Source organism: Podarcis liolepis (genome assembly GCF_965112155.1).
Source record: "Podarcis liolepis genome assembly, chromosome: 12".
In the NCBI taxonomy this organism is placed as follows: Eukaryota; Metazoa; Chordata; class Lepidosauria; order Squamata; family Lacertidae; genus Podarcis; species Podarcis liolepis.
Window position 1 is genome coordinate 14,123,644 of NC_139563.1, and position 19,760 is coordinate 14,143,403.

A 19,760-nucleotide genomic window follows, 5' to 3' on the forward strand; every position below is an offset into this window, starting at 1 on the left:
ATCCCCTTCTCCTTGTGCCCTCCATCTTTCCCAACATCAGGGTCTTTTCCAGGGAGTCTTCTCTTCTCATAAGGTGGCCAAAGTATTGGAGCCTCAGCTTCATGATCTGTCCTTCCAGTGAGCACTCAGGGCTGATTTCCTTAAGAATGGATAGGTTTGATCTTCTTGCAGTCCATGGGACTCTCAAGAGTCTCCTCCAGCACCATAATTCAAAAGCATCAATTCTTCGGCGATCAGCCTTCTTTATGGTCCAGCTCTCAGTACAAACTGAAAACCCAGTTAAGACTTAGCACAGGTAAATAATGTAGTGGCAGAATTATGTGATCTTAGAAAAGAGCAATCCCAAGTCACACAACTACTATATTAAATAGCACCAGGATAATTTATTCCATTTTCTGTGAAGAGGAGGATGAGGGAGACCCACTCCATGGAACTTAGCTCTTCCTAATGTATGTTTTTAATCAAAGAATTAAGTTCGTTTGTGCTACCGCCATTTTATCTAGTCTTTTTATTCTTGCCGAGTACCTCTGGACACTACTAACCTGCCTCATTTAAAAGTAAAATGAGTTTCACAGGGTAATCCCACAGCAGAATATCTTATTTATTTATTTTTGCAAATCTAATTGCTATTAATGACAGGGATTTGTAAATTCACTTTGCTGGCAAAATTAGCTGTATGGCACAGGAAATAGCTAGCAAGGGATAAGAGGGCAAAGAAAGAGAGAGCTGGAGGGGGCAGGCTGGGAAAAGCAACAACATGAACATGCATCAAATGAGGTTTGATATTTGAGCCAGAGAGTAATTACATCTGACAACAGTTGGAAAAATGCGGAATAGGCTTTATCACATTGGAACTACTCCATATGTGACTTGCGACTGCAAGCTATACTTGCCTGTTAAATAGTCATGACTTTGCTCAAATACAATTGATTTCAATGGGAACTAAGTGTGCCTAAATGGGTAGCTACCCTGGGGCTGCTTAGCTAGGTAGAGCCACCATCTAATCCAAATATCTTCTGGCTCTTGCCACTAAGGATCGGAGCGCAATTTCTCCTCCTCCTCCTCCTTCTTCCTGTACCAGCTCCAGGCTGGCACAGCAGAAGGGCCTGAACAAGCCCCCTCAACAACAAATGACCCAGCTTAGGATCCAGGAGATCCTTGGCTCTCCTTGCTCTGCCCCTGAAAAATCCCATTTTGGAACCCTGTGCTTGCTACAGTGGGAATGCCACTGCCAATAGCTCCATAGCAGCTTCTGCAACAGTGGAACCACCTGCTAGCGGAGTCTGGTGAAGGGACACCTCTGCCATATGCCATCGCCCGCTCCTTGAGCAATTAGGGAGTTAAGATTGCTCCAGACCAGGCAATGGGCAAACTCAGCCCTCCAGATGTTTTGGGACTACAACTCCCATCATCCCTAGCTAACAGGACCAGCGGTCAGGGATGATGGGAATTGTAGTCCCAAAAACATCTGGAGGGCCGAGTTTGCTCATGCCTGCTCCAGACCATTGGTTCTTCTTAAAATAATGGCAAGCTTTGCTAGTGCATGACACATCAGCCGTTCTGAAACTAAGTCGATCTGGATGGGTCAATGCCAAACAGTAGGCTGTCCAAGAATCCCATGCATGTCGCCTTAAGTTCCATGATGTAATAAAAAGTGATGTGTGAATATAAAATAAAAGATGCATTGCTCAGGCGAAGGAACTACTGTTTTATCAGATTTTGTCACGGTCTTAAGATTTTGTTAACTTTGAGTCATCCCTGTCTTTGCAGAGGATGAGCTTTAAAAATTTTTATTCTAAAGAACAGTTCACTTGACCCGTCGTGGATGGTGCAGGTGACCTAGATAATACAGGATGAACAATAAAAAAGAAAATAAATTGCTTTGAAACATGTACATTAACTTAAAGTCAGGTTGACTATGACACACTGCTCACTACGATTTACTTAAGTAACTGACCCTTCAGAAAGAAATGTCACAGAAGTGCACATTATTTTATCCTTTGAAGACTCTTAAAATATTAGACTAGCCACATCTAAGTGAGGAAAAATAGTTTTTCAGCAGCCGTCAAACAAGATTATGGTGCACTAGATAAAAACTGTTATTAACAATAGCTGAACTATTTGAAGGCTCCACAGACCACTCAAGATAACACAATCCCACCAAAAGTAACAATGATTACAAGGGTAAGAATTCCTTGACATCGGAGGCTTCTGAGCGAAGGGGCATGCAGGCTCCAAGTCCAGCGTTCTCTGAGCATCCTTGGACAAGATGACATGAAAATCTGCTAGACATACCTTTACTTCAGGTTAAGAACTGGACATGAGAGAATATCAATTGCATTCCTGCATGTATCTTTATTTTACTGAACAGCTGCCACGATGACAAGAACTATACCTCGTACAGTTCATGACATGTTCTCCATATCCATAGATACACAGGGAAAAAATCCTGATTGTGTGAACTAGCCTTAACTAAATTTTAATTAAGATGATCTTCTATTCTCTCTAATTATTTCATGCAAGCTTCAGGGAACGCTGTAACATTAAACAACCAGCAGTCATATTGAGTGATGGCAAGAGGGAGATCATTAATATATCATGAAACCACCAGTGGCTTGGCAGAGAAGATGGATCATCGTAGTTAAGGATCTTACGTAACCTTTTCCTGTCTGAGATACGCTGAAGCTTTGAAATAGTTTCAACATCTACTTCAGAGGAAACCTGCATGAGGAAGGTTGTTAATTAAAACCCTCTAGTTAAAAGTGCCACACTGCATATAGATGATCAAGCAAAAAAATTGGTCCAAAGACTCTCTTCAGATCAAAACTGGTAATAGTTTTGCCTGTGAAGCCTGACTGTGCAGTTGCCACTTGAATGGACAGACTGGAGGCTGAATAAACAGCCACTCTGCTGTAAAGTGCATCTTCTGCAAACTGCCTGTTCTATCATGTGTGTTATGGGAAGGAAACCTGGACAAACAAAAGCAGCTGGCTTTCTATGGAGTTTAGTATCTCAAGCTTCATTCTCGACTGGAAAGCCAAAATGCCCCCTAAAGTGTTAAGTTGTGGGTGAACATATCAGACGACACAGCGATTCTTCAAACAGCTCTTGTTTATTCGCAGGCCAGAACAGAACTGAACTGAAGGGTTCAGCCAGCCTGCTTATATAGAGCTCCACTAGAACGCAACAGTAACCATTTTCTGTAACTATCCAATCACTGAATGTCACTTTCAATTCCTTATTTGCATATGTGGACCTGAGTGAAAACTATCTACAATATCCCCCTGCTGGCCCAGGGTGAGAACTTCAGTACACAACACCCCTCCCCACCGAGATAAGGCGTTAGTTACAATTGTAATGGTTTCCTTATATACAGCACTACATGTAATGGTTCAATTAGGCACAAAAGCATATCGGTTACATTTCACCTACTTCCATTAGACTGACAGTATTTGCATATGTGGACCTGAGTGAAAACTATCTACAGTATCCCCCTGCTGGCCCAGGGTGAGAACTTCAGTACATAACAAAAAGCTTCCCCTGCTACTTTTATAACATCCTAGAATCTCTGCACCACTCAAGCTTCTCTGAATATCAAGGGCCATAAGTTACGCACTGAACTCTTACTCATTGCTGGCTCCTTCCTGGCCATACATACATTTTTTTTCACTGCAAAATATATTTGCTAAGTGAAATGTGCACAGTACCAAACTCTAGAGAGAGATTTTATATAGGACTTACATAATCACTAGAGCAATGTTTCTCCATCACGGGCGGGGAGGGGTGTATGCAGTTCTCGGGTCTGTGTGTGTCAGCTTCCAAAAAATATGTACTAAATATGTATATATATATAAAAGTTAGAATATTAAAATATAAAAGTATGATGTGTTATGTTGGGAACACGAGAAACGTATATGATCTTCATGTCATCACAGGTGCACAGAAGTTCAGAATTATAATATGAGGGGCATTGCGTACCATGTGCGCAGCAGTTCATCAAACACAGTGAAGTTAATCAATTGCTTATTTATTTGGGCTGTTCATTTCCAGTAATTCTGAGAACGTCAAACATCACATGTTACTGCTATTACATATCCAATAGTGCTCAGTTTAAGGCAGGGGATTTTTAGTGTGCAGTTGGATGCAAAATGTTCATTTGGGGGGGCGACACTGTGCATTTGGTGGGGCGGAATTGGAAGAAAACTGGACACACTAGGGGTTTGTCTTTATTAACCACTTAAATGACAATGTCAGGCACTACGTAAGCAAATTAGATGAACTCAGTTGCCATTAGGAAACTGCCCAAACAACATTAAAACACCTTGTTCTTTTTTGGCAGAACTTCCTTCATCTTTGGGCAAGTAACACTTGGTTACATCCTCCTAAACACCTTTAAAATACTCCTGGCTTTGCTCCTTAGGTCTCTCTCACTATTCAGCCACAACCATTGCCTAGACAAAAGAACTGGTTTGGCAAGCTTGCTCTCATACTTTCTACCACAACAGATATAGGAACCCAAAAACTGGAAGGGGCTCAGGGCATCATGGAGTCTGACCTTCCCCAAAACCCACAACATGAATGCTCATTGCTCACTGTAGCATCAACCACTGAAATGTAGGTGTGAACAAACCACCACAGGTTAAACGCTATAGATGATGAAAAGAAAAAAGTATACGCTAGTCAATTTTTATTTTTATTTTACTTATCTGCAAGGTTATGAAAAATGGTACCCTACTGCCATCAAAATTCCTTTCAGTAGAAAGTTGAAAAAGAACTTTTTGTCCAGCCATACCTATTAAGCAAATGATTATAATCCATGTCAGAGGGTGGGTTATGTTCAGTTCTTTTTCTGGGGAGGAAAGGGGGAGCTGCATAATTGCAAATTTCAGCCATTTATCACCTCTCAAGACCCTACTACTAATTTAGGCAGGTGGTATCCTGTAAAAATGTAAAGTAAGCCATTACAGTTGAACACCATCTAGAGAACTGCTGTTTGTTAATTAGGTGGCACTTTTAATCAGTGCCCTAAGCTAATACTTACCATACTTAGGCTTGCCATAGCACTTTGTCTTCGAAACACTTAACAAAATGTTATCACCGCTCCTCTACATACAGGGTAGCTGCTAAACAGTTATACACCAGAGGTGTCGAAGTTAGGTCAGGTAAGTAGGTCAGGGTCTTCTGATAGATGCCTGGGTGATTTGCAATAGATCAACAAAAGTTTCTGGCTGCTAATTGTTTAGCAACAACATGGCGACTTTTCCTACCTAAGGCTGCTAAAATGAAGAAATCTAAAAGGGATGGACTTTTATGTGAAATGATTGTGAGCTCAGTTCAGTTCTGGTCTAGAAAACAAATTTCCAGACTCAGAATGTGCTCAGAGGCATCCTGTGTCAGGAACGTGCCCCCCCCCCGAGCACAGGATAGGAGTCAGACTCAAAAATTGAGCGAAGTGAATGAGGGACTGACTCTGCAAATGATAGCTGGCTGACAGAGTCAAGAAAGGGCAGCTCAACCCCCTTCCCGGGGAAGACTCTGTTAGCTCTCAAGAAGAAGAAGAGTTGGAAGGCAGCCAGAGCATTGCTAGGCAATCAGCAGATAAGCAGAGGTCTGAGACTGTGTCAAATAGAAGTGGGAAGGGTGGAGGCCAGCCTCTCAGTCCCTGTTCTAGGAGACTGGATAAGATCAGAGGGCAATGGAAGGGCAAGAGGGGAAAGGCGGGAGTTTGGCGTCCTTCCTAATGTGGGAGGGACGAAGATTCAGACTGACCAACTATCATCAGTGCGAGCAGGCGAGAAGCCGTGCTCTGGATGTGTTTTTCTATAAATAAACGTACATAAAACTGCCGGAGAGTCCTTAATTCTTATCGGGGCTTGCTTGCCTGCCAGAGATCATTACAGCCTGTTCTTTAATTAATTATAACCAGCAGTGGTCAGTCTGGTGGAGCAGAGCAATCACAGAAGGAGAATCAGTAACACTGTTTTGCATTAACCATTGGCCAGAAAACTAATGACTGCTGTGAGATTGCCTCCTAGGAAGAATATCACAAAAATGGCAAAGTCTAACAGCAAAGAAAAAGAAAAAGAAATATTTGAAGGAAGAACAGGAGGAAACAACAACAACCACCGTACCTTAAGAGAGGCTTTGTTGCCCCTTATCTTTGAATATAAATTTGGAATTGCAGACTTGGAGAGAATGTCCAAATAGGCAAGGTATTGCTGAGGAGACTTGGCAAAGTTCACATCCTTTTCCAGACCTAAATTCCTGTTGCTTTCAGCTTTCTGCTTTGTGGACCTGCAAGTTGAAATAAAGTTAAGCAACGTTACATTATAAAACATGCAATGGACTCAGAAATTAACCAACACCTTTGAATATTGAGTATATAGTCCCCAGCAACATATAACTAATACTTTTGAGAGGTGAAATACACTAGAATATTTTGAAATAACAATGTTTCAGTAAAAAGACACAAGCTCAATAAGATATATTCAGAAATGGTTAATAATTGGGTCCCTCTGCTGACAGAAAGCTCTTTGATCCAACAGAGATTTCCATGAACTGAAAGGAGAGCGTGATTTTCACGCTCCTCCAATCTGTTGCACCTCCCTCCATGCTGTTACAAGGGGTCCCCAACCCCCTTGAACAGATCTGGGAGGGGCACAGGGGCAGCCGAAGGAAAGTGGAATCAGCAAAAACTCCCTCTCTGCCTAAATAAAAAAATTCCTTCCAGTAGCACCTTAAAGACCAACTAAGTTAGTTGCTTTAAGGTGCTACTGGAAGGAATTTTTTTATTTTGACTATGGCAGACCAACACGGCTACCTATCTGTAACTGTCCCTCTCTGCCTGTTCGCTAACAGAAGCTTCCACTGGATCAAAGGGCTGTGGAAGACCAAAACAAGCCCGTTGTTTTTATTTTTACTTAGTATTGGTATGGATGCCTGGGATGGAGGGATGCAACTATCTGGAGCATTACAAAATTCCTGGTGGGAATTTGGCCTGGCCACCAAATTCTGCACCAGTTGAAGTTTCCAAACCATCTTCAGAGGCAACCCCACATATAATGCATTGCAGTAATCTAACCTAGAGGTTACCAGATCATAGATGACAGATAAAGTGAAAATGTGTACATTTATCCTGATCAAGTGTCACTTCCATTCAATCTTCTGTTGATCCCAATATGATTACATCTCTTTTGCCCCATGATTGACAGGTTTCCCTTAATCAGCAACTAACTGAACAAGAGGGTCTTGACTTTCCAGAAAGAATTAAGAACAGGTTGAGCTAGAAGTGTTTCCATCACTTTTAATAGTAAGGCTTTGGGCCAAGTATAGGTTCTCTTTGGTCATAATAACCATTAACTTACCTTGTACAATGAAGAGAATAGGGGTGGGGAATAAAAGGTCTTGCCTATTTATAGATGCTGCCAAATAAAATCATATTTTGAAGGAATGTGCCATTCATGTGACTGTGATGTCATACGTTTAATAAATAACCCTGAATTGGAGGTGAAATCAAAAGCAACAACATCACATGAACCTGACTTTTACATGTCAGTTTCTCTGAGATAGCAATGAACATACTGTATTTTTCCGTGTATAAGACTATATTTTTTCCTAATTTTTTGAAGTTTAAAATAAGAGGTCGTCTTATACATGGATAGTACATAGTGCATTTTCTTAATTTTGGGTTAAAAAAATAGGGGTCGTCTTATACATGGGGATGTCTTATTGACACAAAAATACGGTAATTTTCTTGAACCAGTTGCTTACGTATAGCATGAAGCTTCTTTCCAGACCTGAGCAATCACTAATGGAGCAGCTACTAGATCTACAATTAACTGTTTACATATAAGATCTGCCCTACCTTTATCAATAGCAGACAAAATACATAGTGAAGGATCCAGGATCACATTTTCACCTGTAAGTGTACAGATTTCTGTATTCACTTGTTTCCAAAATTCATGAACTTTGGTGCAACTCCACCACATGTGCCAATAAGATCTCCGCTTCCTACTGCCCCGCCAGTACAAGGGAGATCCTGAACTTGTAATGTGAGCCAAACATACCAGTTGTTTAAATAAATAAATAAATAAGATTTTCATCTCCCATAATCGAGAACATAAGACATTATGATACATAAAATGCCTGGGTATTTACCTCTGTGCATCAGGCTCTTCTGATGAGAATGCCTCAGGGTGCCAATCATGAATCTTATGGAGATATGAGACTTCACGGGCAATAACATGCTGTGTATAATCATCTTGCCAGGTAAAACCTGGAAAACAGTTGTGCAAAATACAGTTTTAGAAACTCAGTACTTTGACAGAGCAAAAACAAAACAAAACGGGACATCTCAATCTTGTGTTACGAAAGCAATTATAATGAACAGAAATTTCAACTTCTGCAAGATTTTAAACAAACTTTCTACTTGTTACAGCTGCAGATTTCCTTCCCCTGCAAAAATCACTGTGGTAATCAGACCTTTCTCGTGAAATACTGAAGCCTTTTAAAATGCTTTCTTCTAAGAAGACGGTGGGTGTTACGATGAGATTTAAAAGGGAGATTAGTCTTAGAATTTTAGTGTTTCTTAGTCACTATGGACCTATACACCAGCTTTACTGTATAAACAGTATTTACTGCTTTGTTACAAAGAAGAGGTGTTTGACAATAAGTGAGTCAAAAATACAAGTCATGCCAAGTTTCAAAACTAAATTGTAGCATATAATGGAAAGTGGCTTTTCAAGGAGGACTGCTATCTCACCAATCTCACAATATATTTTCCATAAACCTTTCCTGTGACCTGCTCAGGAAAAGGTAGGCACACCCAGGTATGAATAACACTGATCTAGCGCTAACTATTCTAATGGACAGTGGAATATTATATATGAAGACCAATTCATGTTTTATTTACACTCAACTGTTGCAACAGAGACCTTTAAACAAGGGCAAGGTGTCACGGTAAAAGCAAATTCCATGCAATTATGCATTAATTACATGCACTACTGATCACACAATAATTATACAACTCCAAGAATAATTGTTAGATTTGTAAATGTTATGATTAACACTTTTAATTTATGTAGGCTTACCACCTGGAGTTATATGTAATTATTCAGTATCTGAGCCCGGTTCTGGCTGGGGAGGGCGGGGTATAAATAAATTATTATTATTATTATTATTATTATTATTATTATTATTATTATTATTATTATTACCACCATCATCATCAACGTATCGCATCCTGGCAATTATTGACATTTAGCTTCCCCAACCTAAGTCCACCTACTGAAATACTATCCACTAATACAGATATTGTTGAGTTGTGAACACATCTGTGATAACAATTATTACTGTATTAAAACTCCCACCAATCACTTTTAATTGAACTTCAGGTGCATCTCAAATCACTTGGGAATGCATCCTATTCATTGGAACATGTTTCCATTTGATCAAAAGACAATTCTACATGTGCTAGACCAGGGGTCAGCAACCTTTTTCAGCCGTGGGCCAGTCCACCGTCCCTCAGACCATGTCATGGGCTGGAATATATTTTTTTTGGGGGGGGGGGAGAATGAACAAATTCCTTTGCCCCACAAATAACCCAGAAATGCATTTTAAATAAAAGCACACATTCTACTCATGTAAAAACACGCTGATTCCCGGACCGTCTGCGGGCTGGAGTGAGAAGGCAATTGGGCCGCATCCGGCCCACGGGCCTTAGGTTGCCTACCCCGTGCTAGACCATAACATGGCAATTTCATAGCGTAAGGCGCATGTGCAGAAATTCAGGCAATAAACAAGCACTAAAATCAATGGAGGTCTATTTCAGGGGCATAAGTTTGTTCTAAAACCATAATGAATGCACCCAAATTCATTCAACATCAAAATTGTTGTTGTTGTTGTTGTTGTTGTTGTTATACCCCACCCATCTGGCTGGGTTTTCCCAGCCACTCTGGGCAGCTTACAGCACATAAATAATTGTAAAACATTAGACATTAAAAATTTCCTGATACAGGGATGCCTTCAGATGTCTTCTAAAAGTCAGATAGTTGTTTATTTCCTTGACATCTGATGTCAGGGCATTCCATGTTCATATTCAAAATGAATATGAAAAATAAATTTTCATTTCCAAATTAGTTTTACATTGGAATCATTGCCTCAGATTTTGGGTCTGTGAGTCTAGGAGTCTTTGTCCAATGGCAAATCTGATATTCTGGAGAAAGGAGGTGGTAAAATGCCTGAGATTTCAATGCCACGAGATGGAAAACACAAAATGTACAAGCAGGAGAAGGGTAGCAAAAGACAGGTTGGATCTCCATTAAAATAAAAAGGAAGAGGAAAAAGAAAGATAAAATGAAAATGAGTACAATTAAAATAAAGGAAAATTAATGTGATTATGTTTTAAAACATAAACTGAAATGAATGTGGTTTTTAAAGAAAGCAAATTGAAAAATCAGACACCTTTAATTTATTTTCTAGAAAATGTGTTTCAGATTAAAGGTTTAATCCATAACTCCTTTTAAAATGCTGTGTTTGGGGATAAGTCACTGGGAGCATATTGGAACGGCTTTTGGAGCTACAGTATCTTTAACATTGTTATCTCCAGGATTAATATTTAATATTTGAAAATGCTATAATATTTTTTCTTCAGGTTCTTTTTTATCCTGCTCTTCCTTTGAAGAGGTGAGTTTTGTGCATATTTGTTAATATTTTAACAGTTCTAAGAGGTAGGTTAGGCAGGGAGACGGTGCCTCATCCATAGCTTTCTGGTTAAAACAATGATCTGGTGCAGGCCTTCCTAGCAATCCATCACTATGCCAGACTGGCTGGCCTCTGGCATTAAGCTGCTCACCCCAATCCAAAACATCTACAGGAGTCAAAAATCTACATAAAAGTATTTCAAGATTTTTAAAAGTGCACATCTGTATTGCAGCTGTCGGTTCAGGAAAAAACCAGAATATATTTTTGCTTCTGCAAGTCTTTCCAGCTGGATGAAAAGCTGTTCATGTCAAAACTTTTGGACTATTTTTAGCTGCTTTTACGATAACGTTTGCAATTCGCCTCGAAACAGGTGCAAAAGGTGATTCATAAATTAACAAGTGATAATAATTTTACTTGCCACACATCAGGTTATTACTTTTTAAAATGATTACTTTTATGCTGATTTATAAACTTGCTTCTAAGCGCACTGGTTCTTTATAGCCTACTATTCAACACGTTACATGGGGAAAGTGTCACTAAAAATATAACTAGTATTGCCTAAAACAATCAACTGCATCCTTTCACTGTTTTATTTTGGAAAGGGGGGGGAATCTCACCCACACGGCCCGCAATAAAACAGCTCACACAACAGCACTAATACCAAGCTGACAATTGCAATCAAAATTAAGACTGAGCAACAGCAAATGACGCTACTAGGCAATTTCCTGTCCCTTTTGTCTACGCAGCCACACCTACTGGCTTGCTCCTGGCCCACAACTCAATTATAACAATTTAACACCGATGGCTGAGCAGGATCACAGTCGTTCCGTTGTACACATATTATTTCCATGTCACTAATGTGGAACTGTATGGTGGGACACACAACTACCAATTATCTATCCCTGCTGGAGCTCTGCCTACACTGTACATATTTCCAACTGGGAATTCCCACAGATGGGCAATGCAGAACCGCATTCTTCCATTGAGGGATCTAGTTAAGACAATGGAGCCGACAAGTTATCACTTGAAGCCAACAAAAATATGAACTGAAATGCTGCATGATTTAAGTAGCGATGCTCGGGGAAGGAAGACTAGTTTGAGAAAGAGAATGGATTTTGTAAAATTGTTTTTGAGAAGCGCGTGCGTGCATGTGCGAGCGCGAGCGCGCACACACAGAGAAATTAAGTATGAATTCTGCAAGCACCTTGGCATGCCCAGCAACTACGCATAATTTCTCTCCCTCTCCCTCCAAATCCAAGCCTGAAGCAAACATGGAAAGAGAAAATTGTATTACTGTAGTCCAACATTTCTCCCTGTACAGTGGTACCTCTGTTTACGAAGGCTTCTGGTTATGAACGCTTCAGGTTACGAGTGCCGCTAACCCGGAAGTAGCTTCTCCTGGTTGCGAACTTTGCACCAAGTAAAACTAACCCTAGTTGTTCCAGAACTGAAATTGGGCGAAGGAAGCAGGAGCAGCCTAACATTAGGCAAAGTGAGTCAGCTGCTTCAGGCAGCAGATACTGGGGAGTGGGCAAGGATAGAGGTGCTGAAGAACAACTTTGTATTCTACACAGCCTGGCCTGCACTCCCCAGGCTTGCATGCTGCCCCCCAGGTACAGTGGAAGATACTCTCCAATTAACTGGGTTGAAGTAAGATTCAACTACCAGTTGAGTTAAGATCCAGAAATAGAAATTGGAGGCGGAGCACACGATCTGGTTTGCCTCAGATAGCAAGACGTATTGGGCCAGCCCTGGAGGGGCTTTGTTTCCTCCTCTCTGGTAGGTCTGCTGCTGCAATGTGATGAGCCATAGAGGAAGTATCAGTCTCCAGCCTACAGCATTAGTCTTTTATTTGCACTTTTATTTGAAGAGGTTCTGATTAGTGACCTACAAAGACAGTGGAACATGATAGACTTACCAAGTTCCTAAAAGAGTTTACCATTTGAGAACCTTACCCATAAAAAGCAATTTCCGCACAAAATTATTGCTACTATTTTTATTTCATTTATATACTGCTCATATGACAAAATTGCTCCGAAGCGGTTTGCAACTATAAAATCAATGCATAATTAAAATACACACAGTAACAAATCCATTGGGGCATTACAATAATTAAGCAGTTCACTTATTTCAAACATGTATGAAATAAGTGGGGTTACAAATAAAATAGCATGAATAAAACGGAAAACTAACTGCTGTGTGCATTGTTTGAGCCCATGTATCCCATAACCCAAAATCCACAGTAAAAAATGAACACAATTGTGTACTGCCATTTACCAGTGCACTGCTGTGTCTTCCGCTTCTGTAACAAAATATTACATGTTCCTTTTTACTACATGGCTCCCTTTTTCAAGCTGTGCCCTAAGATTAGTTTCAGCATACAGAACGATGATATGTTCCATTTTCTCTAAGTTTTTTCCCTATGCCCTCCTGCTTCTTTAGCCTACTATTTTATTTCAGTGAGGAAACTCTTCAGTGTGATTCTTGGATATTTGCAGCCCCTGTGTCATGTGTGCTGCAAATTGCTAATGCCTCTGTTAGCTGTCAGAATGTCTGCAGAATTGTATGTGATTGGCTTTCTTCTCTTGTTTTCACAACTAACAGGTCAACATATAGATGTGACTTTCCGCAGGCTGCCTTCCCAGACTCCCTAGAGAAGGAGCATTCGCTCTCCTTCCCATTCCCCATTTTCAGAGCTTAAGAACAACAAATCAAACGAGGTTCACATGTTTTAATAGATGACTTGCTCAAAAAGAAGAAGAAAGCATCTCTTTTCTATGTTAGATATTTATCTATGCACCAAAGATAAGGCCTTTCTTGTGGCTGATTTTAGCACCCATCAAAACAAACTAAATTGTCATTGTTTCTAATATTTCCCAGCAGCAATACTTTCATTTTAACCCTCAACACAAGCTGAGGGCTACAATAATAATTATGGGGGAGCTACCCATCCTCCATCATAGAGGGCAACTGCTCAGATAAACAGGAATGCTATTTACACAGGATTACATGGGAAGAGGATTAGCATGCAGGACACAAAGTCAATCTTGATAACAAGATGTTTTGAATAACCAAGCTGCAGATAATAGGGAATTCTACCGTCTACTGTTAATAGTTCCTTCCAGTTTCCATCAGGCTGCTTTATTTAAGCTCTCCTGTCACTTCGGCATAATATCTGCCAGCTTTATGCGATACGTAATAGAGAAGGCTTCTGCGCAATTTGTCGGCAGTCTTGAGTTACCACTCAGCATAAAATTATCCTAATTCGAAATACTGACCTTTGCATAGCATGGCTTTGCATTCATTTGGGAAAGCGAGGGGAAAGTGTATGCCCTGCTTGAGCCCACTTATTTTGTTGATGGGTGAGCAGCCTTGTGCTCACCCTGAGAAAAGAAAAAAGCATTTGCCCCCCTTGAATAGTAAAATGGAACATGTGTAATATGTGTATTGATGGGGGCTCTGCAGGAGTCTCTCCAAGTCTTTGATGTAACGCCTGAAAGCCAAAATGCCAACCTCAGGTTGTGCCAGAGTTGTAGACAGCAGCAGTCAGAGAAGTCAGCAAGTAGGGAGCCCAGCTTATGCTCAGGAATGAGAGCTAGGAAGTGTGCATTATTGCTCAGGCAAACAAAAACCTCCTTGGATAACCCAGTGGCCAGTGGAGCCAAGTGGGGCCAATCTAGGCTTGGAGCATCTTCACTGCCCAGGACGCTGTTCCAAGCCACAGTTCTGGAGGCTCCTTACATGGCCATTGGCACACACAGCTGAGGAGTCCTGGTTTTCCTGCCTGTCTTACAGTTTGCTACTCTGTCCCAGTAGCACCCAGTAGCTACTCCCGAGCCCAAAATATTTCCGAGGGTGTGAGACAGGGCAAAAGCCAACACAGGGGTCCAGCAAAGACCGGTGAGATGCCCATTTAGGTGGAAATGACTTGCAGAATATAATTTCCTTCCAGGGAATGGGTCATATGGCTTGGGTCCTGCCTGTGATTCCCCAGCAGAAAATATGATGTGTGCAATTTCCAGGCAAGCTAGCAGTTCTGTTAGAACCCTTCACCAGCTGCTACCTCTTCCCCAAGGTAAGTGGGAGTAGCAGCTGGCAGAGGACTGGGGTGGGACGCAGAATCAAAGCAGGAATCTCTAAAGGAGGGCTGTGCCCACCTCAGTTCACCTCACAGTTGGATGCTTGCATTAGGCACAATGCACATTGCTTTTTTTTATTTCGGGAGAATTCCTGGTGCCTTGTGCCAATCATGTAGCCTTGTTTAATGTCATTTTCTTTTCTTTTCTTTAAATTCTGTGCAACTGATTATATGGCAAGTAAGGCACAAACTGTCCCTTTTGGCCTGCTCTGAAAATGTTGATTTATTGAGTTATACTAACACTTTGTCAAGAGGCTTCTCCATCTGGTCCCTAGGTAGACACTTAATTTCTGGCTTCTATATTGGTTTTCATTCAACTATCTCCTGCGTTTTCCATTGAGTTTCATTAATAAAATGGAACAGTCTGTAGGTGTTTGAATGGGTTCTTTATCATTTTCATCTAACAGCACCAGCAGCCTGAAGATTATTTCAGGAAGTTAACTCCCCACTGCACACCGTCAGCTGTGCATCAAGCTGACCTGAGCTGCGGCACAAAGTTGTGGCAGATGGGAGATGTAGTCCAGGTTAAGGAATGCTGTGCAAAGTGTTCCTGTATCACTAAAAACAAATGGGAAATAAGCGTTCTTAAATCTCTATGTGGGACAAGAAGCTAAAGTTAGAACTGGATATGGAACAACTGATTGGTTCAAAATTGGGAAAGGAGTACGACAAGGCCTCCCTCCTTTTTTAACTTATATGCAGAATTCATCATGCGAAAAGCTGGGCTGGATGAATCTCAAGCCGGAATTAAGATTGCCGGAAGAAATATCAACAACCTCAGATATGCCGATGACACAACCTTAATGGCAGAAAGTGAGGAGGAATTACAGAACCTTTTAATGAGGGTGAAAGAGAAGAGTGCAAAATACGGTCTGAAGCTCAACATCAAAAAAACAAAGATCATGGACACTGGGCCCATCATCTCCTGGCAAATAGAAGGGGAAGAAATGGAGGCAGTGACAGATTTTACTTTCTTGGGCTCCATGATCACTGCAGATGGTGACAGCAGTCATGAAATTAAAAGACGCCTGCTTCTTGGGAGAAAAGCAATGACAAACCTAGACAGCATCTTAAAAAGCAGAGACATCACCTTGCCAACAAAGGTCCGTATAGTTAAAGCTATGGTTTTCCCAGTAGTGATGTATGGACGTGAGAGCTGGACCATAAAGAAGACTGATCGCCAAAGAATTGATGCTTTTGAATTATGGTGCTGGAGGAGACTCTTGAGAGTCCCATGGACTGCAAGAAGATCAAACCTCTCCATTCTTAAGAAAATCAGCCCTGAGTGCTCACTGGAAGGACAGATCCTGAACCTGAGGCTCCAATACTTTGGCCACCTCATGAGAAGAGAAGACTCCCTGGAAAAGACCCTGATGTTGGAAAAGATTGAGGGCACAAGGAGAAGGGGACGACAGAGGACGAGGTGGTTGGACAGTGTTATCGAAGCTACCAGCATGAGTTTGACCAAACTGCGGGAGGCAGTGGAAGACAGGAGTGCCTGGCGTGCTCTGGTGCATGGGGTCAGGAAGAGTCAGACACGACTAAACGACTAAACAACAACAACAACATCTTCATTTGACTAAATACAGACCTTTCTAGAAATGAGAGGTGTGAGCAATGTATTCTAAGTGGAGGAACCAGTTAGTCACCAGGCCAAAGAACTGGGCTCAGCAGAAGTCCTTCCAGAATCCAGAAGAATTGTCTAGACCAGCATCAGCCAATGCTGATTTTGGTCAGCATTTTGTTGGACTACAACTCCATCAGCCCTAGCCAGCATGAGCAATTTGCAGGGATGATGGAAGCTGCAGTCCATTTGGAGAGCCACAGCTTCCTCACCCTGGTTTCAAGAAATAAATAAAAGTGACAGAAAGGGTACAACAACTGCTGAGCAGCCTATGGCAGCCTATTCCTACATCATTAAACAGGACAGCTGGAAACATGGAGATAAGGTTTTATAACTAAGTATAAGTGCAACCGATGAGCATGAGTCTTGAAAGAATAGAAGTTGAAGCTACTGCATTCGAGGACTAGAGCATGTGCCTGTCCTGTGTCACTTGACTCTTGATGGTGATAGAATGATTGCCTGACTTGTGGTAGAGAGAGGTTTCCTTGAGCAAGACATCCATTTATACCAGATCCCAAATTGCTCCTCAGCCAGGTTTGTTGAGCCTGCTTCAAATCTCTCAGTGCACTGGTAAAAAATAGCGGGTTCAGGTGCCATGAAATCACAAACCTGAAGCTGAATCTTGAGCTATTATGACATTGCAGCACATTATATAATAATAGCCACAACAGAGTAAGGTCCTTTTGTATATTGCCTCGGTATAGATATAGTCCTAATTTTTATTTTCTCCAAAACTCCATTTCATAGTCTTCATATTTCCACCACCATGAATTTGCTTTAGAATGACCGAGAAACAACAACTTTACAAACACAGCAGATGTATACAAAAAAGTGCAGGTGTAATTCAATCTCCATGCCCCCTTCTGTGTTCTGAGGCTGCCAGCAATGAAGCCAATTAGCACCAGTTGGAGTGGCAGCCTTTGAAGTGGGCACCAGTCTACCAAAAGGACTGGGGACATTGGCTCATATCAAACATTTTATTAAAATAAGATGGAAATTTGGCACGAGCCGTAAAGCTATCAGGCACGTTCAGATACAGCTGAAAAACCATGCCAGGCATCTTCAGGAACAGCAAGCGTAAACTTGACAAAATATACTAAGTCCTTATTGCCTGGTGCCCTCATTATATATCTTTATTTCATTTATTATTTGTTATTATTTATTAACTTTGTCTATCGCCTTTTATCTGCAGATCTCAGGGCAGTGCACATAAAATTGCAATATAAAAGAATGATAAAGACTAGGGGGAAAGAAACAGTAACACACACACCCAATTAAAGATAGGTAGCCGTGTTGGTCTGCCATAAAAAAAATCCTTCCAGTAGCACCTTAAAGACCAACTAAGTTAGTTCTTGGTATGAGCTTTCGTGTGCATGCACACTTCTTCAGAAACACTGAAACAGAAGTTGCCAGATCCTTCTATATAGTGAGAAGGTGGGGAGGGGTATTACTCAGAAGGGTGGTGGGAATGGGAGATTGGCAGATAGCTGAGATGAGCCTGTTGACGACTCTTAACGACTGTAATAGGTCTTACAGGAAAAGGCAAGGGGTGAGATATCTTTTGAGATGTCTTACAGGAAAAGGCAAGGGGTGAGATATCTGGGAATATCTTTTGGTGCTAGGTAAAAAATGTCCTCTATAACCAGGCCTTTGGCCCTTAACTATCAGTGTCCTGTTTGAAGTGGGCAGGATGTTTTTAATGTATTTATTTTTCCTCCTGGTTTTCATGTATCTCTGTGTGTCGTGGGGTTGACTGTTGGTTGGCTGGCTGTAAACTGGGCCAGATAAGGCGACGGACAAATTAAAAAAATAAATAAAGTAAAATTAAAAAGCACCTTCCTTGTTTGCTCCTTTGAAGAAACATGGATAGAGGGAAACAGGGATATACAGTGGTACCTCGGGTTACAAACACGTCAGGTTACAGACTCCGCTCACCCGGAAGTAGTACCTTGGGTTAAGAACTTTACCTCAGGATGAGAACAAAAATTGTGTGGTGGTGGCGCAGAGACAATGGGAGGCCCCATTAGCTAAAGTGGTACCTCAGGTTAAGAATGGTTTCAGGTTAAGAACGGGCCTCCAGAATGAATTAAGTTCATAACCAGAGGTAGCACCATACAGCTGAAGTCCCTGAAGCCTCGGGTGCTGTTTATGGGGCTAACCATCCCTTGACTTAGGAAGGAGGGAGTGAGTTTGTGGGAAGAGACAAGGTAGCTGGTCCTTTGGGGATAATAGTCAGTTGAAATACATTACTGAAAATTAGTTGTTGACTAGAGAAACAGGAAATAGTTGATTGCCCAAGCCAATTCCTATGCACCAGGAGATCTGGGGAAGGTGTGCTCTATTGATAAAAAGTAATGTTATCTTAGAACACAGCAGAAGGGGGGGCTAAGAAGCCTCCTGTTGTATTGCGCAGATCTATGTGCTAGCCTAGGGCACTGACACACTGCAAACGAAAGGGTAGCAGAAAAAATGTGTTCTGAGTTTCTGCTTGCACAAATGCTGCCTGAGAAAATAGATTGTGTTAACGAACATGCTTTTTAGGGGCATATTTACTTGTCATGGGGTGACAGTAAGTGTCATGTTTTGCCAGTACTGATGGGATTTTTAAAACTAACTTACATCCATGTAAATGCTATAAGCAGCCCAATTATTATGCATGCCAAATATCAAAATAGGTTAAGCTTGAATCTTAGGAGTGACAAAAATGTCTTTGGAATGGTGGGGGGGGGGAGGCTGTGTTTTTGGCACTCCTGTGTTGTGATTTTGCTGCTTTATAATTGCTTTGCTCTGATGCTGATTGATTTACAGCACTTTATGGCGCTCTATTGTATATTTTCTCTTAATATGTTGTTCAGCACTTTGGAGGTCTATGAGACAAAAATTGGCATATACGGTAGGAGGAATAATGACAACAGAGACAACAGTATACAGAATTGTCACAGTCATGGGTAGCGTTCAAATCTTTCAACAGAATCAAAGTTCTTGAAACCATTTCTACCATGCACACACACACACACACACACACACACACACACACACACACAGTCATCTATACAGTGGTACCTCAGGTTACAGACACCTTGGGTTATAGACACTTCAGGTTACAGACTCCGCTAACCCAGAAGTAGCACCTCGAGTTGTTAACTTTACCTCAGGATGAGAATGGAAATCACGCGGTGGCGGCAGCGGGAGGCTCCATTAGCTAAAGTGGTACCTCAGGTTAAGAACAGTTCCAGGTTAAAGAACGAACCTCTGGAACGAATTAAGTCCTTATCCTGATTTACCACTGTAAACGTC

At 41.3% G+C, this 19,760-nt stretch overlaps 1 protein-coding gene across 1 annotated transcript in view; it reads right to left on the reverse strand.

Annotated features, from left to right (window-relative positions):
* PTPRN2 (protein tyrosine phosphatase receptor type N2) overlaps positions 1–19,760 on the reverse strand; it is a 614,238-nt gene that overhangs the window by 440,616 nt on the left and 153,862 nt on the right. Inside the window, exons 4-5 of the mRNA XM_083466687.1 lie at positions 8,158–8,275; positions 6,132–6,294 (exon numbers count right to left, since the gene is read on the reverse strand). Of these exons, the coding sequence (XP_083322813.1) occupies positions 6,132–6,294; positions 8,158–8,275 (281 nt within the window). The remainder of the gene's footprint in view (positions 1–6,131; positions 6,295–8,157; positions 8,276–19,760) is intronic.